General features: G+C 40.2%; 1 protein-coding gene across 9 annotated transcripts in view; it reads left to right on the forward strand.

Moving 5' to 3' along the window:
• Positions 1 to 22937, forward strand: part of MCTP2 (multiple C2 and transmembrane domain containing 2) — a 153065-nt gene that overhangs the window by 45163 nt on the left and 84965 nt on the right. For 4 of the 9 annotated variants that reach the window (XM_035336131.1, XM_035336134.1, XM_035336137.1 and 1 more), the window contains 6 exons: positions 4303 to 4406; positions 5191 to 5727; positions 10186 to 10248; positions 11273 to 11381; positions 21317 to 21459; positions 22228 to 22304. In XM_035336131.1, coding sequence (XP_035192022.1) covers positions 5209 to 5727; positions 10186 to 10248; positions 11273 to 11381; positions 21317 to 21459; positions 22228 to 22304 — 911 coding nt within the window. In that variant the 5' untranslated portion in view covers positions 4303 to 4406; positions 5191 to 5208. Of the gene's footprint in view, positions 1 to 4302; positions 4411 to 5190; positions 5728 to 10185; positions 10249 to 11272; positions 11382 to 21316; positions 21460 to 22227; positions 22305 to 22937 lie in introns of all 9 variants that reach the window. The other 5 variants (XM_035336139.1, XM_035336138.1, XM_035336130.1 and 2 more) reach the window with 2 other exon arrangements.

The raw sequence follows: 22937 nt of genomic DNA on the forward strand, positions 1-22937 counted from the left end.
GGCAAATTTTAGCTCAGGTATTTACCCTGTGCTGTCGGACAGAGATGCAGGAAGAAAAGTCTGTCTCACTTGTTCTGTGTCGTGATGTAGCTGTGTAATTCAGTGGCCCTTGGTAGCTTGTGTGATCACAGCCAGAGGAGCAGCCACAGGTCATCCTTTTGTTTTGGACTTGTTTTACCTGGCAAGGAAGTGGTTGAAGGTGTTGATAACCTAAGGGACATCCTGCCCATGGTGAAGTATGCATTTTTTTTTTTTTTTAATGTTTTAAGTATCATATATGAATGTAACTTGTGCTGTGTTTGGAGTGTTCCAGGAGAAAATGGTAGCTCTGAGCAAAGCGGGGCTTCGTGGAGATGTACAGATATTTTCTGATCTCCGTGGCTGATGATGCTTATGATTAAGTATTGCATTTCCAAATAAATGATTGAAATAAGCCACTGCAAAGAAGGTTTATTTTTTCTAAAGTAATTCTGCTCTAAATTATAATAGGTTCATACTGGACAGAAGTTCCAGATAGCGATGAGAAAAACCTGGGACACTTAAAAAAAAATGCTGCGGAAGTAACCAGCAGGCACACACATTTGTTTAGCCAGCAGAGAGCTGTTTTCCTGATGTTTTCCTTTTTTCTCCCAGGGAGGAATGGTTAATTTGTGGCTCCTAGAGCTGATGGCTGCTATTTGTAGGAAAAGTGTAATTAGCTTTGCTTGAAAGTTGTGTAATGTAGGTTTTATGCCAGTGCCTGCTGTGCAGGCAGAGATTGGGATGAGCGTTTTACACCAGAACAGCCAGAAACAATGGAGGTTTTATAGTGAGGGAGTTTCATTAGTTGTTGTCCAGCGGGAACCTATGTTAAGATGCATGCAACTGAAGAATATCTTCCTAACAGCCTCTAATACACGTTACCCTTTCGAGCTACACTGGGTTGAAATGTTGGCCAGCATTTGGCTGGAGCGGAGAGCATACTGACTGAATTACAGATTACGAATGTTGTTGGCAGGCTGACTGACCCAACGTTCGCACTTTAAGTGGAGAAGTAAATTGAGCACAGTGATTACCAGATTTATGAAGGTTGTAATAGCGGTGGCGGTGTGCTCAGCTGAGTTTTTATCTTTTTGTTGGCTGTGACGACGCCTCTGAAAGGCTTTGGCAGGGAGCATTTCAGGGGTGCTTCAGTGAGCATTAAGCACTTTGGGTGTGCAGAGAATGATTACTTAAAGTGAAGAAAGACAAACATATTCTGTAATTTCCAATATTTTAATCAATTTGGTTTTGTTTCACCACTTATTTGGGATATTTTTCACTTTTATAGTGTTTTTTTGTCATGTAGTATTGCTCACTTGTGTCTCTTCTGGCTTCCTGACAAGACAGTATGTGAAGTGAAATTGCAGGATGATTTCTCTAGGCTTTCAATGACTTCTGAAATCTCTCACAGCCACCTGTTAGAACACCTAAAAAATCATATAACTCTGAATATTATAACCACTTAAGGGAGTAAGTAGAGTGTGTTACAGTGAGGGAGACCAGAACATTATTTTAAAAAAATGTAATCCTGAAGACCGTAGTTAGAAGATACTTAAGGGAGAATAAAATGCTAGAAATTAGTTTCATCAGTCAGATGGCGAGCTGTGACCAGTTTCGCTGTCATGAATATTTTCTTTCTTGCTCCTACTGCCCCCAAAAGAGGAGGAGACACAGCAAAAGAACAGGGTGTAATAAAAATGACAGGTGCAATCCAGAAGTGTCTCTCTGAAGAAAGAGATTAAGCTATAGGGATTGCTCTGAACTTTAGCAGCATATTGCAGAGCAAGCTGAAGAAGATAAGCTAAATTTATTATTATTTTTTAAATTTATAACTTATTACATAATAAGGAGCCATTCAATTAAAAACAACCAAGTTAAAATTGATAACAGGAAATGTTTCTCTCAGAATATTGTTTGCAGCTCTACAGTACAATGTGCCATTGATGCAAGGAAAGAATAAAGAGGCCACGCTCAGACCAGCAATTTGGCAAGGTACACCTTTCGCCGTGGCTGCTCAGGGAATGTCGGGCAATAGGCTTGGCACCAAACTTATGAGGCAGTGGAAGGAAAAGGAAAAGCTGCAGGCCTGTGGTGGATAAGGAGTACGTGAGCAACATGTTGACACAGAGAACAGGCTTTTTACAAGCAACGGGGAATTTCTCTCTCTTTAAAATGATGGGCTTCTGGTGATGCTGCTCAGTATGGAAAAGAAAAGTGGAGGAAAACTCATGGAGGATGAAAGAACAGATTGGCTTTATTAGTGGTGTGGTTTAATGTTCACAAGAGCTTGTGTGCTCATTTGGGGACACAGCTGAACATGTGAATGTGTGCATTTGAGGTGGGTGTACCCCCAGAAGCCTGGCACCCCTGGATCCTGCACCACGCTGGGGTGGTGGTCCCCATCCCTCATCTTCCACTGATGTCTCTGGGGCATAAATTTCTGCTCATGGGGTGGTTTTGTGTGTTTTTTCTGTGTGAACTGGGGAAGTGAAAAAAGTGCCAGTCTGGCTGGCAGATGTCGGAGTGCATTTGCCCATCAGACTGTATTTACCCTGATTGTATAAAATCAGAATGCTTGCTGTTATGTGTTTTTGTGTATTACAACAGTCATTTGGATTAATTTGCTTGTCATTGCAGTATTTATAAAATGAAAGCTACGGTTGCAGCAGGCGTGTGGGTGTATAGGTTCGGAGGTGGAGTATGGCCAAACCCCTCGGCAATCCAGGGCTGAACAGCTTCTCCTCTGGCCTCAGTTCAAGCAGCCTTGTGCTCCTTCCCACTGCAAATATCTCCACTGTTAACCCAGTGTAGGAGCTGCTCAAGCTATCCCTGCTGTCCTGACCAAAACCCAGACACTTTTCCCCTATTTTTTTTCCCTCCAGTGTGATTCTAGCTGGCTTGAGGAAGCCTGCTTGTGCTGGGTTGAGTGCAAGTGGGGCTCAGAAACAGCCCGTGGTCCTCAGACTATCCTTGCTGAATGGGCATTTCTATATGAAAACAACTGGAGGAATGTAACTACAAAACCTACAGGAACTAGCCTGCTGCTAGGAAACAAAATCTCAAAGCAAACAAAGTAAAAACGACAGCAGCGGGCCATCAAAACGAGAGGGGTGGAGAATAACAGGAAGGGAATGGGAAGCAGTAAGAGCCTTGGGAGGCGAATGTTGTGAGCTGGTTCCTGCCTTTATCCACGATGGCTTTGCTTCGGAAGGCTTCTGGGCAGGCAGAGTGGAGACCGCTGGCAGGGGATGGGTTGTTTCAACAAGTGCCAACAGTGGTATTTCATAACGTTTTGTGCAACTGTGTTTACCCTAGTCATTTCTCTTGAGGTACAATGCCACCAAGAAGGCCTGCAGCTGCCTTGTCAAATTTTTGTTTAAAGAAGGAAGAGCTTAGGTAAAAGCTATCAGCCAAGGCTTGCACAGGGCATCAGGTGCTGCTTCACCATGGGCATCCCTGAATATCTGGTCAAATGTGCTCAGGTTTGCATCTATTTCTTTTCTCCCCTGTAAATTTGGTTCAGAAATTTGTTTTTGCTTCTCAGTGATGTTGTAAAGAAAAAATAATTGTAGTTTGTCCATGTGTACTTTGATATTAGGTCTGTCTATGGGAGCTAGGGGTGAAGATACTGGGTTTAGCTGATGTGTCTATACTAACACACATTCCTATGTGGGCAAAATTTGATACTGCTTTGTTGAATGCATATAGCACCATAATAGGTTATTATTATTATTTTTTTTTGTATTGAATGTAACTATTATGATAGCAAGCATTTATATAGCAATATAAATGAAGGTAGGATGGTCTGTGTAGCTTTAGTTATGCAGTAATACAGTTTAAGACTTTTGTAGATGCCTGAACACTGCAAATATGGTAGGGATAGTCATAAAATTATTTAAATAAGCTATTAAGTAACTGCCTGTGCAACCTCATTCAAATTAATGAAATGTTAGAGTAGATGTCCTGGAGAGCAGACAGCGATTTCTCTACCTGGGTTCATGCATCAGTTGTATTTCTGTTGTCTGCTCTGGTATCTTCCATCAAGATAGGGTAATAATGGGATAAGTTATTTTTGATCAGCTAAACAATTTTGACAACTGTGTGCATTTAAATGTGCTCTGAGTTTTGGAAGCAGAAGTATAGAAGTTAACAGGTATCCACTGCTAATAATATAGGTATGTGCTATAACCTCTGTGTGTCTTTGCGGACTGTAAATCTGCAGGTTTGATCATTTTTTTCTTAATGAGTGTGGATGATGGTTTGACTGTCTTTGCTTTACAGAATAAGGATGGTTGCTCAGATGCTAACCCCAAAAGACCCCGTCTGTGAGGATATTCCTGTGCACAGAGGCGTCCATTCAACCATTGCCTTAAAATGCAGATTCAGTAGGTGATTTGGGATCTTTTCTTCTTGCCCTTCACTATTGTATAAGTGTTCAGCATGAATCAACTTGAAGACAAAACTCCACTAGCAGATTTTCAAAAACGTGTGATTCCTTCTGTCATTTTTGTCCTAATTTTCTCTGAACTGCCTTCTTTATGAGGAAAATTAATTCTTCAGAGGTGACTTCTGCTGATAGTGGGTAACAAAGGGTGTATTTTGGGGTGTCTTAGTTGGGCTTTCTAATGTGGATGTCCTCTTCTGCTTCCTTCACTTAGTTTGTGGTGCTTATTTTCATGTTGTGCTTGTCCTCTGGGAAGTCATGGAAAAATCCTTACGGTCTAAGAAAGAGCAAAGAAAATGTACATAGACTGAAAAATTATCATCAGAAATCACAGTGACAGCTTTGCCAGCATTTGTTGTGTGCTAGCATTATTATGATTTAAATTCTATCAGTAAGTTTTGTACAGAAGCAGTTTCAAATGAGATAAATCATTTTTTTTTTTTTTTTTTCAAATCGGGACTTGGCAGAAGTGATAAAGTCTTCTCATAGCAATCATAAAACAGTGGACAGACATTGCATTTTAGTGTAGGATTAAATACTTGTTCTGGCTGTTTTCCTTGTAAACAATCAAACCTACCAACCAGATTGTATTGGGAAGCACTTACTAATGCTTTGCTTTTACTGTTTAGAAAAATGACTGAAAGTTTTAAGATGAGGCAACGTGAATCATAACCTTCAGCAGCTGTTAGTTTTCCTGACTGACTTGCTTCCTACATTCCTTTTAGTCACCCCAGGAATTGCTGATGCTGTTTTGTACCAGAGGCATTGCTGAGGTCCCGTGTACAGCAATGGACTTGGATAAGCCATCCGTCTGGGGATCCCTGAAACAGAGAACGAGGCCGTTCCTGCAAAACTTAAGTGTGAGGAAGACGAAGAAGAGATCCAGCAAGATGGTGGTGAGCAAGGTCCACTCGCTGGACAGGCGCCTCAGCGTGTCGGTGCCTGACATGCTGGAGGTGGAGACTATCATGGAAGAAGAAACGACATATTCGAGCACTCAGGTGATGTCAGGAGACTCCCCCAGCAACCTCCCCAGGCCTGTGGTGTCTCTGAAAAGCAGAAATGCATCGGTGAGGCCGGCGGGAGGGGACTGGCCGTGGCTGAGGCAGTCGACTGCACGCATGGAGAGGGACATGGCCTGCTCAGATGCAAGCGTGGCAGGAGGCCCCACACCTGAGGGGAAACGGCCGTCCAGTGATGACCTCCTTGAGCTGCTGCAGAGAGCCCGACTTAGCAATGACCTGGCGGACGAGATGATGGAGGTGAGGGGCTTGGGCACTGGCCACGCCGAGCGGCCCTCTTGGGCCTAACTGGGTTATGAAGGGGTGGAGAAGAGGGACCATATGTGAGGTATAAGGGGAAAAAGAGTAGCATAAAACCAATGTGATATATCTATATATTTGAGGCCAAATTCAGATATCTTTTCTGTCATTGTGGAGCTGCAAAATTAATCACACGTATTTTTTTATTTTTATTTTTGGCAAGTCTGTGATACTTCAGATTGTTCAGAGTTGTTTGAATTGCTTGCTTAGGTCAAAAGTAGCTGCAGCTTTCTGAACTCTGAAACATACTGCTGTCTGATGCACTTGTAGAATTCTTTTTAATTAATATAACTTACTAGGATTGCTGTAGCAAAACCAACTTACTGCCCGCTCAAGGTCTAGCTGAATGCAAGAGGTGTAAGATGAAGGATCAAGTGAACTCTGCCAACACCTGGAATTAGTCAAAATGAGCATGTGGTGGAGTGCAGTGGGTGTGTACAACATGTTCAAGGCTGTCCTTTGTGTTTGGTTTGTGATTAGAGGAGGTGTAAAACCAAAATACTTCATCTGAATTCCCCATTTTGTTCCCCTTCTTTCCTTTCTTACCACTTTTGTGGTCAGTACTTCTGTGGCTGGACATAATGTCCCAGGAACAGGAGGATCCAAGTCCAATGTGCTTTGAAATTGACATGAAACAGTAAATCCTGCCTGGCCAGAGCAAAGTGGCAAATCCATGGAGTCACACAATAGCTTTATAATACAAACAGGTGAAGGTTGTGGCTGTCTGAAACATTTTAGGCAACATTTGTTTTGTTTGTGGAAATGTATTTCCTTCTGAGTTGAGTTTTCACTAGGAAAGTTAGATATTCAGCTAAGTTCTGAGGTTGTTTTCCCATAAATTAGGTGTTGCAGGTATGGCAGCTGATTTTCTTAGTCATCTGGGATGTAAAAATGGAAAAGAGACATTTAGGTTTGATGCTCTCCTTTGGAAGTGGCTTTCACAGGTGAATTACATTTTAAACAAAATTATGATCAATGCTACTATAAGGAAAATGGTCTTTTATGATATAAAACTTGTTCTGCATCTCTGTGCATTCTTATCAAAGCAGTGTTACCTCCCCTGTGACGCAACAGATCACAGTGTTAGCTAGTGAACATCACTTCTGTTGCTAAATTTTAAACACATTAGCTTAAATTTTGTATCAACTCAGGTTAATCAGCATAAAGTAGGTTGGATACCCATCATTTTAGGAGCTTGCTTCCAGGTTGTTTTAATGATATCAGCTGTTCTTTTCTGCTGTTGTGGACCAACAAATTCTAACCTAAAATTTAGCAAGTGTATTTGCAGCAGCACCAAAATTAATCCCAAATCCTGCTTGACTTTGGGCACGCTAAGTACTTCAGCACAAAGTGGTAACTGTATAGTGATGGAATAGATTAACTTCAAGTTCCCTCCAGATGCATAGCAATCTGTTTTATTCTCTGTAGCATTTATGTAATTCCCAAAGTGTGTTTGTGCATCTGAATCATTTAATATTTACTTTCATGCCAAACCCTATCTCTGTGAATATCTTACCTTCATTCCTGTAATCTGCCTCCAATAACTTTTAAATGCAGAAAGATTTTTCTAAAGAACATGCAGCAGAATGAAGCAAATTAAAGTAGAAAGAGATAAGGAATATTTAAACTCAATTATTTTCAAAGTTTGGTTCTTATACTTCATTGAACAGCCGTGAAATCTTTATTCACTCTGGTGGGGACAGCTTATTGTGCAGGTTATTGGTCTTCTAATATTAGGTGGGGTTGCTGCAGAGAGTGCAGCACGACAGTTACTTGCATCATTCTTTTGTGAGCTTCATTCACTGATTAGTGAGGTAAATCAAAAGGAACGCAGATCCCTGGAACAAAATAAACTAAAAAAAGAAAAGATGTAGGTTGAGCTTTTTTCCCCCTGATTTGCTTGTCACATGCCACCTACTCATTTCCTGGTTTTCTTTGGTCACCCCGTACCATGAGATACTTTCTGAGCCTCATACCTAAGCTCAGTGAGGGCTTGTGGTTTTTACAGTCTTCTGAATGCTTGACACAAAGTTGTTGGTGCTGGGAGCATTCCACCCTCAGTAAAAGTTCTCACTGCTCACATTGCATTTCCATTTGCTAAGAGATTAACTTTACTCGTCCTCTGTTGTAGTCGATGTAGGCAGATTGAAAGAGTGAAGGAGTAACTGAGGTTATGTTGAACCCCTGCCTGGTTTGTTCAGGTTGCAAAAGACACTGTTGATGTCACTTTTTGCTGTTGCTTTTTGTCCGTGGTCACGCGTCATTACTGAAGTGCACTAATACCATTTCTTCATCTAACACCTTGCTGTGAGTCAGTAGCAACCAAAGGCCCGTCTGGTTGATGATGCACTCTGCAGTTGTAGTTTGAATCATTCTTGGCCTTGAACAGATAAGAAGAGGAGGTAGAGGTTGTAAACCCTGGCAAGAGGAAAGTTTGATTCATTTGTATATATTTGTGTATATGCTGATGTTTTATTTATTTATACACAGATATATTTGCAGCTATGATTCTGTTGATGAATGTGGTCCTGTTTGCTTATATTAAATTCAGAAATATTACTGTAGTTAGATAAAATTAAGATTTCAGGACAGTATTTTTGGCTAGACTTTTATCTATATTCAGTGATCTCATTGCAATCAGCTACCTAGAATAACAGCACTTCAGTTTATGGAGATAAAATGAAAAACAAGCTATTTTTATTCAAATTCCATCCATATAATACAAGCAAAGAAAGAACAAACAACAAATATGAAAACATAACTTTGAGGATCAACTTTTTATTGTAAATGATATTAGGGTATTTGAGTACTTTTTATTATTCTAATTGTGCTTTTCAATACAGTTCTTTGATTCCATGTTTTTGCCAAGCAGAACAAGAGAAACTATTATCAGTGCCAATGATGGTGCCTGAGGACGTTCCTGTGAAGCTAGAGACTACTGTAGAAATGCTAGGTTTAATGAACAGAAGTGAGATTTTATGCATGCTAGTCAGGAAATTCCAAGTTAGGGTTCCCCTAGCAGCTATAACTCAGCTCTGTTATGCAAGGAAACTCTTCTGCTGCTCTTTATGATAATAATATTTCTACTTTTAATGTGTTTTTGCAAGGTGGCCAAGTTATGATTACTGTGGGAACCATAATGTTAAATTTTGTCTGTCATGCAAGTAAAATTTTACTTGCAGTGCTGGATTACTGTATTTCTTGATATGTAATATACGTATATGGGGAGAGGAGGAGAAGAGTAATTACACAAGCTTATTTATATTTATTTCAGCATATCAATATCTCTAAAATTTATGATCTGTGATGCAGGAGCTGGTTCTTTTTATTTTTGTTTGTATGGTGCTCAACACAATGCAGCTTTCATCCGAGAGATTTGGATGTTACCACACTGCACTAAATAACATTTTCACATGGGGATCAAATTCCACCTTGTGTGCATTTCTGTAGAGTGAGGTTGTTATTCTTAGAATAAATCTTGGTATTTGAATGGGCTGTGATTGCCCTGCATTAGACCGAAGAGTTGCATGTGCACATAGGTCCTCTTCAGCGTAAGTGATCATCATAGACCGTCTTGGCAGTCAAAATAGCTTCAGCAGTGTCCTGGCCATTGAATGAATCCCTTCTGTGTGTCCATACAGTCTAGACACTGCGTCACTATAGCCTCAAGATTTTGAATGAGTTAGTCTTTAGGAAGAAATGTTTGACTTCCTCTGATGTGCCTTGATAATTGTTTGGGCTTTCCAGTTACTACAGATTGTGGGGAAGTACATGTCCAGCATCCTTTTTCCCCTCCTTTTTTCCTTTGACTGTTTGGTTCTAATTTTTTTTTTTTTTTTTTTTCCCTGAACTTTGCAAATGTGCCCCCATGGAATTACACACATTGTGTGTATGTTTGTATGAGTTACTGGAGTATAAATTATTCTAAAATATTAGCATCTAAATTATTCTAAAATATTAGCATTAGAAATCTTTTCTCTCCGCTGAAAGTTTGAGGGATCTGAATTAAAACACAAAATGAGGTTTTGCAAAAAGCTTCTCTTGGACCTTAACTTTTGGACAATGAAGGAGAATTGTAGTGATGTGAGAGTGCCACCCACTTTCTAACCCCAGAATATTGCTGCTGCTGCCAACGCTTCTGGATTTTTAAATTCAATTTTAGTGAGGAAACCTGAAGATTCAACAAATATAATTCTGCCTAGGAGCATTGTAACTGATAAGTCACCAGATAGAATAAACTTTGGGCATCAGGAGAGTTTGTGGAAAGGACCTTTAGCACTGAAAGCTATTACTATGTTATGGTTACCCATTACTATATTATTACCATTACCTATTACTATACTATTACTATGTTACCTATATTACTATTGTCTAACTCTTTCTATTTTTTTTTCATAGGATTCTTGTGGAGGTGTAGATTTAGATTCTTCCATATCGTCTCAATTTTTTGATGATCAGATGGTACGTCCTATTACTTTAAAGTATTTTGAAACTTGGACAGGTTGTTTAGGGGAAGCACAGTTACTTTTAGGTTTCGGTTCTTTGCTGCTTTGCTCCTTAAAGATTTTTTTTTTTTTTAAAGCAGGTGAAGGTTCCTATAGATTTTTCTAGCATGGTATTTTTGGGACTTTTTTGTAGTTATGCAAGGCAGTTTGGAATATTTTAAATACATTGACTTTTTTTTTTTTTTTAATAAAGTATTCTGTAATTTCTGTTGGCAGTGATATCTAACGAAAGCATCAGCATAAATACTCAGTATCTCAGGAATAAATTAGATTAAAATAAAGACTGCAACTACATTAACATAGATGTAAGGTTTAACAAACAGATGTCAACAATCTGGATTTACAACAGTGCAAAAAGGCATTGGCAGTTTAGACACGTGCTCTTCATGTTAAGTGTGTTTACTCATTCTGGGCAAACTTTACTACCTTTGCCCTCGCCAAATGTGCCAGTTGGATGGCAGTGATGTGGGATGTAACCCTGGCAGCAACTCTGAACAATAATGCTAGACTTTGCTGTTGGAAAACATCATAACCAGAATTGTCCACTGCTGCTTCATGTCTTCTAGAACTATATAAAGAAATACTAAACTGACTGGATTTATGAAATGAGTGTTTCCTCATTAATTCAGCAGATAAATGTGAACGCACAAGGAATATGCAGCTAGAAAAAAAGAAATGCTAGGATTTAGAAAGCCTGTCCATGCATTTATGATGTTTACTCTTATAACTAATTTTCAGTTGTAGCACTCCTTTAGTTACCCTTGGCTTTGTGAGTATATCTGATAATGATAATTGGGTGTTTATGTAAGGAAGCAGTCTCAGACATCTTCTTTTCCTTTTTCTGACAAGTACACTGTAAAAGATTGCCCAAAGAAATAAGGCCTGTGAACTTTACCTCTGCAGCACCGAGAAAACACCTGCTCTGTTCACGTGTCTGCTTGGGGAGACATAGTGGTGACTGATTTCTTTGTTCTCCTTAGGCCTTAGAAGAAGGAAGCGATTGTTTGAATGACTTGCCTAGCCCTTTTGCTTACCTCCTGACCATCCACCTGAAAGAAGGCCGGAACCTGGTTATCAGAGATCGCTGTGGTGAGCCACACCTTTCAGACGCTTCCCTTTGCGTTGCAAGACTCTGCTTTCACTGACAAGAGTTTGGCAGCACTTTGCGCCATCCATGTCTTTTCTTATCTCTGATGCAATAAGTCATTGACTTGTGTCCAGGTCAGAGCACTCAACACCTGGGTTTATCCACCTTAGATACACAGGGGAGGGAGCTGCCCTGTGTTTGCTGCTCCTTCCTGATTGCACAGCTGCAAAACCCCTCCCTTATTGTACTTAACATCTGTATCTATTCAAGAACTGCAGTCATTAATCTTCAGAGATTCTAATTTAGCTTAAAAAAAAAAAAAGGAATAATTTGAAATGTGGTAAATAAAATAGCTGCTCTAGGAGAGCTTTTAGGTTATCAGTAAAAATTTTAATAAAAGGGAAACTGGGAGTAGGGGGTGTAAGTCAAGGCCCCTTTCATTAATCAAAAAAACAACTTAATAGAACTTAAGAGGACAGAATTCAAAAGAAAAAATACAAATAGTGCATTAAAAAAATAGAAAGAGAATAAACTATAGTTATTATTATTATTATTTTGTACGGCTTTAAAGAAAATCAGCTTGAATTAGCCTTGCATTCAAGGTTTGCATCTGGAGAGACCTGTATGGAATTATAAGCCTTCACATGCTGTACTTGTTTGGGGGATTTCCATCTTTTATTATCTCAGTTAACTTTTTCCGTGTTGGTTTTTCATGTCTTCACCAAACAGTAACTCTTGGCCAAGCATATGCTGCTTTTTCTTCCTAGCTTTTGGAAGTAGTGAATGAATACTTAGATTAAGATCATCACTCTTTTAAACAGAAGCATGTACTTCCTGACAGCGTAGCAATTCATCAGATATCCTAGCAAGCTGCACAAGCCAGGACATATCGAGCTGCTTCTATGGAAGAGATGTTATAAATGAGTGATTCCAGCAGAGCAGTATTTCTATAGAGGACAGAACACATCGTTTGCTCTAGGCTGTGTTTTCTTGCATAAGAAAGCAAACGCTTGTCTTAATGAAGCATTGTGCAACAAAGTGAAGCAGCATAAGGGGAAAAAAATCAATTTGATGGGCCTGTCACTTTCTGTGGAAAATGACTGTTCATTTAGAAGTCTGAGTAAGTGAGGTGGTAAATCATTCAATAAAATTCCCATATTTTTTTTTTCACAGACTTATGGGTGAAGTGGGGAAAATAGTGCCTTAATGATTATTCTTCAGGCACAGTTGTGTTGCAGTGGTGGTACCTTCAGAAAAGCAGTGCTGATGCCCTGATGCACATCCTTATAGGTCTTTGACCTGCAGATTACATAAGATCTTTGTGAGGCACTTAAGCCTGAACTCCAGCTGCTGTGGTTTTTGCATCATGCTTTTAGAATTGGGAAGTTGGAGAGATGAGCAAAGCCGGTATGAGAACCTCAGAGTAAACTTGTGGGCCAGGCAAATGCAACTTCCCTCCTCTCACCCGCTGTGACACCAGATACAGCCGCTGCTCTGGAGTATACCAGCCTACTCCAAATAATTTGAATACAGGAACATATTGCCTGCAGCCAATGTATGCTACAAGTCTGGCTGTGGCTGGGGCCGGAGGCCAAGTCATGCTCATTCATGTTTTGGGAACAGGAAACCCCCAGAGCTAACCAGGCAGTGCTGTCTGACACAGCTGGGAGTGGGCTTCAGACCCTCTTCCCTGTTATGGTGTTTGTGTGTGTAATGAGGTGCTCTGGAACTCTGCAGGGGGCAAATGCTGAGTTGCTGGTTCTGTGTTTTATTATGTGTATTGGAGGGTTAAAACATCCTCTCGTTAGCCTTGCCTGAGCAACTGCAAAAATGCTCAGGTAGGTAGCAGTGGCAGCAGAGTCTCAACGTTTGTATGTAGGAGTACAGTAGCAGTGTGCTGCTTTATCCACATACAGTGGTCATACCTGGTGGTTACTGCTTGCCTGGTCAGTGACAGATGCTAACTGTAAACCTGTTTCTGTGGAGTATGTTATACCCTAAATAACAGAAGGGTCACATTGAAACCACAGAGCCTGAGTGGAGTGTATGCCAGCATGGCTGGCTTAAATCAGGTTTAACATAACTTTTCTAAATTTCCTAAATTTTAATATTTAGTAATTATTCACAGCAATTTCTCTGAAACAAGGCATCCCAAAACAGTCATCAGACCCATCAGTTTACATTTTGGGGTAGCTCTGTATTTACTCAAAGAAAATACCACTTATGTGGTGCCCTACCCACTTCTCATGCATGCACTTTTCCCCTTAATTTTAATTTTCCTGCCAGCTCTTTCAGTGTCTCTGACTGAGGGCTGTGGGGGAATGCAGGAGAGCTCTAAGGGAGGAAAAGCCCCGCACAGCGGGTCCTTGCTGCCCTCTGGTGGCAATTTCCAGCTTTAGTTGCATTGTGCATTTGTTTATATACATGTGTGTGGTGTGTATGTATCTATAAATCTATGGTGTTTAACAGGGGAAATATCTCTGCCACCAATATAGTTGCTGGAAAGTCCTGGTTCTACTCAGCAAATTCACATGGCTGTCCCTAAATTTACTCATTATACACCTAACAGTTATTAAACATTAATTACATTTCAGTGTTTTAGTGGAAATGGCAGAGGCTCCAAAAAGAATCCCTCTCTAGGTCAGTATTGCAGTGCCTCCTCTTGGGGTTGCAGGGGTGGCAGAGGTGTTACCCGTGGGTTATTAGCTTACTTGGAGTCGAGTCTGGTTTATTTGCCTCTTTCTGATGCTTCTTGGGATATAGACCAACTCAGTCATACAAAGCAGACACTTGGCAAGTGGCAGTCACATCACCTGCATGTACATCGGGTGCCTAATGTTAGGTGGTACGTGGGTCCTCCCGTATTTATAACTGATGAACAAAACACTGAAGGTTGTGGTACTGTCCATGTATACCAACCCACTGCCAACATTTAGCTTTCTGTGCACTTTGTATAATGTTACAGTTATTAGATAATACGGAAATGTCATGGCCGTTGAGGAGTTTGTGACCTATGTAGTTTTAATACTGTAGATAGTAAGAAAGCAGAAATGTTTTTTAGTGAACCGTGCATCTGTGGAACACTGATAGTTCTGCAGGAGAGAGAAAAATTGTTCATCTTATTCGGCTTCAAGGACATATGAAACATTCATACTCCCCAGCTCTAAGTGTTGCCATTTTATTATGCCCTTCATGGTTTTCTGGCATATTTGAGCCTTTTTAATGAAGCTCACAACTTCCAGCTCTATGTACTTTGAACTGCGAGTGGATGGAGCACACTTCTACTTGCTGGTTCACTTTCCTTGGGCAGAGTGGTGTCTGTTTGTATGAGTCAGTCTAATGAAACCTGAAATGTCCTGGTCCCTTATGGCCACAAGATGCTCTGACTGCACCTGCTTGCTGCCTGTATGAATCACCTTTGCAGAACAGTGACAGTGACACTGAGCAGGAGTGTGATGCCACAGTTGCACGGAGGTGTTACCTTCGTTCAGTTGGCAAACCCAGTTATAACACTATAAGAAAAGAAACTGCTTTGAGGGCCTTTAAGGGTGAGAAGCTCCTCATGTTTCTAAATCCGGTTCTTCCGAAGTATTGAGTGCATGTTTTACTCTGTTAGCCACTGTGGTTATGAAAAATAGATTTCTTGGATGCGATGTCAGCTTGTGAGTGTCTGTGGTTCTTTTCTTTATTTTTTTTCCTCAGCTGTATTACTCCAACCTGATTTTTTTTATACTCTTGCATTTCCTAGTGTTCCCCCCCCCCCCAAGTTCTTTGTACCCTGTCTCTGTCCTTCTCTCTTTCTTCCTGTCAGGTTTCCCTTGTTGCCTCATGCTGCTGCACTTGGGTTTTGCTCTCATTTCTTTCTCTCATGATCCAGGCAGCAGAACATGGGAAAGAGCAGGGTGCGTTGCAGGAGCTCAGAAGGGGCTGTCTCCTGGCTGGGTGCATCCTGTCACCCCCAGTCAGAGCACATCAGCAGCTGCTCTCACTTCTAACACCAGCCACCGATGGTCAGAGAGTTTTGTAGGACTCCCCAAGCCAGCAGAGGCCGTGCCACATGTGCAGCTTCTACCACCACTGGGAGCTGTGCAAAAACTCAGTCTCCCTAGGGCAAATTAAATGGAAAGAAAGGGGACAGAACAGCAGGTACTTCTCACTCTAAGCACTATCAACCTGCAGTTGACCTGCACCCACTGTATCTCTGGACTCTCTCCTGCCCAGGTCTGCAGTGGTAGCGGCGTGCCAGAGGCGAGGATGGGTTTGCGCTGGGCTGGGCGTTTGTCAGCTTACACAGAATAAATCCATTGTTTGGAAAGCAAATGCTCAGAGCAATTAGGCTGAATCGCTCCCTGCAAACATGCTGATTAATTTAGACTTTCTCTGTTTTCAGGGTATCTGCAATTAGATCATTAGCTCTTCAGATTTATTAATTATTCAGATATATTAGGCAACTTTTCACACTTCTTTTTGAAAGGCGTAATCATGACTAATTTACAAACGCAAAGAATTTGGATGGTTTGGGGTACTTATTTTGATGTTTTTTGGATTCTGCATAGCTCTGTGTACAACAGCTTGTGCTGCAGTTGTTGCTGTGCTCCAAATTCAGTTTCTTCGAATGCAGCGGGTGGCTGAAACTTTGCCCCTGCACAGTGATCCCTGCAAGTCTCCCTCCTCAACTGGCTGTGGGAAAGGAAAGCGCAAAGATGGGGGAACCTCAGGAGAATGGATTAAGTTAGAGCAAAAGCAATGAGTCCAAAATGTGTCCGTCACCTTTGGTAACGTGAATGTTAGATTAAGAAATATAAGGATGGTAGCACTGGTAAAGAATAGGTAGGGTCCAGAGACAAGATGTCTCATGTGGTAGGCATCTAATTTAGATAACAGATTTCTCAAATGGGTCAAGCTCTCTCTGTCATGAAAGATGACTCTCAGGAGCGGCTGCCTTCCTTGGCAGCTCACATTGGGTCTTTTGGGGGCTCCTACAATGAGCTTTTATAAAGCCATAGAGTACAAATACAAGAAGATGCAACTACTTGTGCCAAAGGCCCTTGGTGCTCACTAGTAATGTAAAAGTGACTTCTGCTGTGTCCTTGCATCCTCCTGTGCTCCATGTTTGATCTAATCTTTGTCATAATCTGTCTGTTCTTGCTATCGTTGTGTCCCCAGTGTGTGTCCCAAGTGGCATTTTGTTAAGATCTTGTTAGTTTTGTTGATTTAATTTCAGTCACCAGTTCTGAAATGCCTTGAACTTTTCCTTCTTTTTTCCCCTCAGCTGAGGGTTTGCGTGTGTTCTTCATATGTCTTTGGTCAAGTTTTTTGGTTTATTTTCCCTAGGAGCCTATTGGTGATGCTTGTTTCCAAGAAATGCTTCATTTCCATCTGGTTGCATAATCTTGCTGTGCACAAAACTTTCCAAAATTACCTGGATTTCCTGCCATCAGATTACTTTTTTTCTGGTTTCCTCTTTAAGCCTTGATCTTTGCAAGGATAGTGGTTTTCCACTTAAAAAGAAAAGTGTGTGTTCCATTATAAAATGTCTTTTACTCCTTATTGTAAATAACTCCAGTAATTCTATTTCTAGGAAGATTTTAAGAAATACATTCTTTATGTGCATATAAAATAAATCCTTCATTTCCTTCTTCAGATTCAAATACAGGATTTTAACTGAAACTTAAGATGGTCTAGGTTATGTTTCATACTGCTCTTGCTTTGAGCTTTCAGGATTTTAAGGCGACTAGGTGGTAATTTTTTTATTTATGTAACAAGACTTGTTTCATATGCTGTATTTCCAGTAAGTTTACTCCTATAAAATGGAGTGTGGTTTGAAATCATATCGGGTCTGGTGTTTTTTTTCTAATTATGAAGCAAGTGTGTAGTATTATTAAACAGGGCTGATGTGGTACATCTCTTGGTTGCTGCTAGAGGGCAGCAGTATCCATTTAAAAACATCGTTAACAGTTTCTTGGGCTACTAAGCCCTGTCCTGATGCTGTGTCCCAGCAACTTTTGGTCACTGAAGCTTGCTCAGATTTTAGCTGAGGCTTTGTCTGCCTGCACTCGTGGCTTGTAAGCGTTAGTGGAAGAAAAAAGAGGCAAAATAGATATTATGGAAAGTAATTCAGGGGAGTATCACAGTTGAGATGCATATTCTTTCTCCAATGAGAAAACAGATTCAGCTGATGAAAGGATTTTTTAGAAATCATCCTCTTTTTTTTTTTTTTTTTTTTTTTTTTTTACTCTTACTGGATTTTAGGCTAAAAAAGCAGGTCATCTAACACACTTATATAGTTAACTGTTTAACAACCTTCTTGTCATTGCATAATGTTTAAATGTACTTCAAAACATCACAGCTTGCTTTATACACCAGAAGAATGTTTTTCTGGGGCTAAATGGTCATCACCTTCCAAGCAGGATCGGTCTCGTGTTACCCCACTGATGTGTGACTGCAGCTAAGGTGACTGAGATGGGCAGGTTCAGAACCTGCATTGCAGAGCACCCCTGGGTGCGAGTGCTTACAAGTTGTTAACTTGGTTGCTTTTGCTAGGAAGTTGCTGCTGAAAAGTTTTTTTTTTTTTTTTTTTTTTTTTAATGGTCTGGCTTCAGAAAATTCTCAAGCACCTGTTGTGTCTAAAAGAAAATGAAACACGTCCTTTTTCAGACCAATTAATATCTAAAATCTCCAGTACGTTTTGAAAAGCTATTCTGTTTTGGTTACACTGTAGATTGTCCCTAATAAATAGCATTTAAACCATTTAATAACTTCAAGCCTTGAACTCAAATAACATTAATAATAATTTGCAGTCTATGTTGCTCATCCTGCCAGGTGGGGCTGGTCCATCTGCCTTATTTCTCATTCCCTGTCTCCTTTTAACCTATTCTGATCACCTGAAAGCAAGCTGGGACATCTTAGAGAAACAGAAATGAGTGCAGTGACACCAGGAGGTACAGGAGCTTTGTCAATGCAGTGTGGAGAAAACCTTGAAAGCCTGAAAAAGGGCTTCAGTGCTGTGCCCTGTCTCCATCTATCCCCATCACCCAGCTTGGTTTTTCTCTCCTCACTACCCAGGTCCACCTGAGCAAACGCCGCTGAGCCTGCTTTGCTCCTGGCTGCCGCCTCAGAGGTTAAAGTCCATCTGTCTGCCAGTGCCGAGGTGTCAGCCCATCATTTGTAGGATGTTGGAGCTGCGCTCCCGTGCTGCCGGCCCCGTTCCCCTGCCTGCCTAGTTGAGATGTTACCCCTCTGACAGCCCGACAGCCGAGCGCCACCGCAACCCGCGCCCGCTCGCAATTATTTTCCCTAACAATTAACGTGGTACTAACTTGACACTTCTTCCTTGTTTGGCTTTTGTAAACCATCATCCCTTTTTCTATTAATTCCTGGCATTAATATTTTCTTTCGCGCGAGTGCCGCCGTTCACCCGTGAAGGAGTTTGAACATTATGTAGCTGTCAAGATCGCGAGGGATTACCCGGCGTGCCTTGCCCGAGTAAGTGACACCACTGAGGCCTGGCTTTGAGATGTTTATTTTGAGAGTAAGCTGACAAGCATGAAGGCCTGATCCCACAGTGGCAATCTTATTTAATTAAAGGCCTCTTTTTATTATAGCTTTTTCCCCACTGTTATATAGATATATATATTCTTTTGATTTTATATATATATATATATATATAAGAAAAAAGAAAATTGCTAAAGCCTGATTCACATGAACAGTGCTAGGGAGACTTTCCCACTCTTCTTATTTTCCCTTTATTAACAACCTGGATAGCTTTCAGGGTAATAATGCGATTGGGATGCTTACTTAGATGTGGTCCTCTTGCTTCCCATCCTCAGAGAAAGGGCTTTGAGTTTTGTACTTGCAGATATTGAACTCACTGGTTGTTTGCTTTCTCCATCTCCTCTTTCTCTCTCTATCTTTTCAGGGTTTGGTCCTAGCTTATGGGTTTTCTGTGCCAAAACCAAATGAGTTACGGCCATAGACCGCCTGCCTCCATCATCCTCTTCATTTTTTAGTCCTTTCACCTGCTTTCTATGTCTGGGCTGGTTTCCATTTCATGCACAGAATAGATCCTGGACATCACTATTGTATTGTTATTCTTGAACAATAAACCCCCTACTGTGGGGTTATGTCTTACCTTTCTGTTCTCATTCATTGTGTAAAATGTGCTGTTTTCAAGTGGTGTGTTTCATGCAAAAGTATAATCATAGTTTTGATAAGTATTCTAATAAAAGGTCTAGTCCTAACCCATTAAAACCATTAAGAAACTGATCTCTAACTTCCTTGGATTTATTGTTTTTGTCTTTAAGAGAAGACTGGAAAGAAATTTCTTTAAAGTTTGCAGCATTTTTCACATTAATAAAGGGGTTGATTTTGGCAATAGCTACTTAAAAGAGGATCAGCTGTAGTTAGCAATTGAAATCCAATCAATATTTTCCTTCTGTGAATGAAACACTTCTGAAAATAAAGTAGAATAAAACTTTCTGCAATTCTTAAAAATAACTCCATATGTCTCAGGCACATAATTCTTCTAAGTACTATTCAATTCCAAATAGATGCTAATACAAAGCTATTTTTTTCTCAAATTTTTCTTTACATAGCATTGACCAGAGCTTTGAATATTTGAATACGAAGTTTTCATGTTCTCACTGTTTCACCAAATTACTGACAAGACTGAGTATTAGTCTTGCACTGGGTCATCCCAAACTGCTTCTCATTTGTCACCAGCAGCCCCATGGGTACCTGCTGGGGGACGCAATCAGTTTATTTCTGAACTTGTGAGTCTGGTGGAGGAGTCTTCTCCAGCCATAAGCACCTTGAAATGCGGTGTGCGCAGTGATGGCCGCGTTGGAAGCACGCAATGCGTGGTCTGGATATGTCTGTCGGGTTAGCTGAGATTCTTCTAATGAAATTGAACTGTTAACAGGGAAGTGGAATTCTAAATATAAGGTACAGTACAGGTAATATTGAACATGACAGATTAGCAGCACCTGGGATCAGTTAATTAAACCTCAGTTTTACTCTTTCACTTACTGGCAGTCTGAGATTTCTGCAAAGTCTGTACACCTTACTAAATCAACCATCTAGTTCAATGCTTTGTGTTCCCCATTCTCCCCCCTTTTTTTTGGTATCTTATGCAGTGATTGGTGTTAGTGCAGATGCCATTGGTTTAATAATAATAATAAACAGTTGATTCCCTCTTCTGTTTTCCTTTGACAGCTGCAAGTTGTTCTATTGCTGCGGAGTGGCATGAGCCCCGTGGTCTGTCTATGGACATCTGTTCCATAAAAATATGGGATGCTATTGCCATGGCAAAATGTGCTGTTTGGATTTTAAAATGTTACCTGAATGTTATTTTTTTTTTCTTTACGGAGTCTGTTCTGTGTATGATTTTATCCTAAGCTGGTGAACAATGCCAGTATTTTTTCAGTGAAACTTCCAATTCAGATTTAAGCAAATTGGCAAATGACACCAGTGATGAAATCCTGATGAGCATTTTAGCTATTGTTACTGATTTCCTTGGAGCTCCTATCCAAAGTTACAATGCTTTTTAGTGTTGGTCTATTCATGTGTTTGTAGTCACAGGATCACATTTTCTCTTTCACTCTTTAAGTTGCCCAGTAAATATTTCTTCCTCCTTGTTTGCTTTGTACCCATATTATAATGTTAACTAAGTTACTAAAGAATAATTAACATTCTTTAAGAGTAACACAACATAGATCAAGAAAACTGTGAAGATTTTGTTGCCCACTCTCAAAGAGCTTTTTGGTTATGTTCAATTGGTTTTCTGTATGAATTAGAAGTTTTTATATAGGTAATTATGCATACACATGTATATCAAAAACTCATTGTAATTTGTTGTTTTTTGTTTTATTAAATTATATTTTAAGATTATGGGTTTACATGGGGGCAGTTCTAATCTATTTCTTATTAATTATCACAGGTACAAGCGACCCATATGTGAAATTTAAATTGAATGGGAAAACTCTATACAAAAGTAAGGTAGTCTACAAGAACCTAAACCCAGTTTGGGATGAAACTGTAGTGCTGCCCGTACAGACCCTTGATCAAAAACTCTGGATCAAGGTAAGTTTGGGTTTTAAATTTTTGAAAGATAGGTAAGTACTCTTTTAAGCAATTGTTTTTTATTTTAAAACCATAATGATTTTTTATTCACTGTAGTAGGATAACATAAAACACGATCCAGTTTAAGAGTTTGAGCGATTTCAAATTAAAATGCACATATGTCTTTTTCAGATTTTACTTGCATGTTTTGCTTTCATTCTATGAAAACCCAAGTTGAAATAAAATTCTTTGCCTGGATATGTTTAAGACTACAGAGCTAAATTCTGCTCTAACTTACTGTGCTTGTGCAAGCTTAGTGAAATCAATAGTGGTTTCATAAGCACATTTTAGGAGTGTAATTTGGCAGGATTGAACAGAATTATTACCGGGGATGCAGCCGTGACAAGTAGCAAAGCCTTTTCTCATTATGAGTAACGTTACAGTTACCAGAACTGCAAGCTACCAGTTGTGAGCACTAATTGCTAAAACATCTGTAGCACGAAGTACCTGATTTTGTGCAGCATTTCATCATTCTGTTGCAGAGAGCATAAAGGAACAGGCACAATCTGTAGCAGCACAGGTCTCTGTTTACATAATATTAAGAAGACACTTTCAAAACACTGTTTAAATATTTAGTTAAAAATACAAATTAAAGCAGGGAGATGGAAAATTATCCCTGAATTATATTTAAGCTTTGATCGTAAAGGCCTTAAAATATCTGTTCTTTTATCATCCAGGATAAAGCTGGCTTATGAAGTGAAAATTATAAATATTTTATTTTGCCACCAGGTGTATGATCGAGACTTAACCTCTTCTGACTTCATGGGTTCGGCATTCGTAGCACTCACTGAACTTGAACTCAATAGGTAATATGTTTATTTAGTTAAATGATATTGCAGCTTAATCGAGAAGCATAACAAAGTAATGAAATGTTGTTGCTATAGCTTGGAATTCATCTATTCATGAAAACTTATTCTGATTGAAGGGTGGGGAGCACATTTAAAAAATGAGAAATAGCTTCAGATAAATCCCACATAGACGTGCTTTTATCCGGCATTACATACAGATTCCAACCCAACCTGGATGGAGCCCAGCGCAGAAGAAGGCACGCTTTTCTTTTTGCATCTAGGAATAAGGACGAGAGTTTGTATATACAGTATTGTTTATGGAAAGCTGCACTAGGATAATCTATGAAGGTGGATTTATGGCAGAAGAAGGGGGGAAGAAAGTTGAGACCCCCTGTTAGCCCCACATAGAGTGGGGTGTGTTTTTTCTGCACATAATTCAACAGGGGAATGGTTTGCCTTGCTGCCTGTGAGCTCCCCCCGTTTCCAAACCCCCCCCCCCCCTCCATCCATCCCTGCTGCAGCAGCATCTGGCCCTGATTTAGTGTGGAGGCAAGCCCTTCGCCTTTTGTCTACTGCTGCTTGGTCTGAATGTGGAGCTGGAAGCCAGGAATTCAAGTTTTATTTCTCTCTTTTATACTCACTCACTGTGTG

The sequence above is a fragment of the Oxyura jamaicensis genome, chromosome 10 (genome assembly GCF_011077185.1).
Source record: "Oxyura jamaicensis isolate SHBP4307 breed ruddy duck chromosome 10, BPBGC_Ojam_1.0, whole genome shotgun sequence".
NCBI classification, from domain to species: Eukaryota; Metazoa; Chordata; class Aves; order Anseriformes; family Anatidae; genus Oxyura; species Oxyura jamaicensis.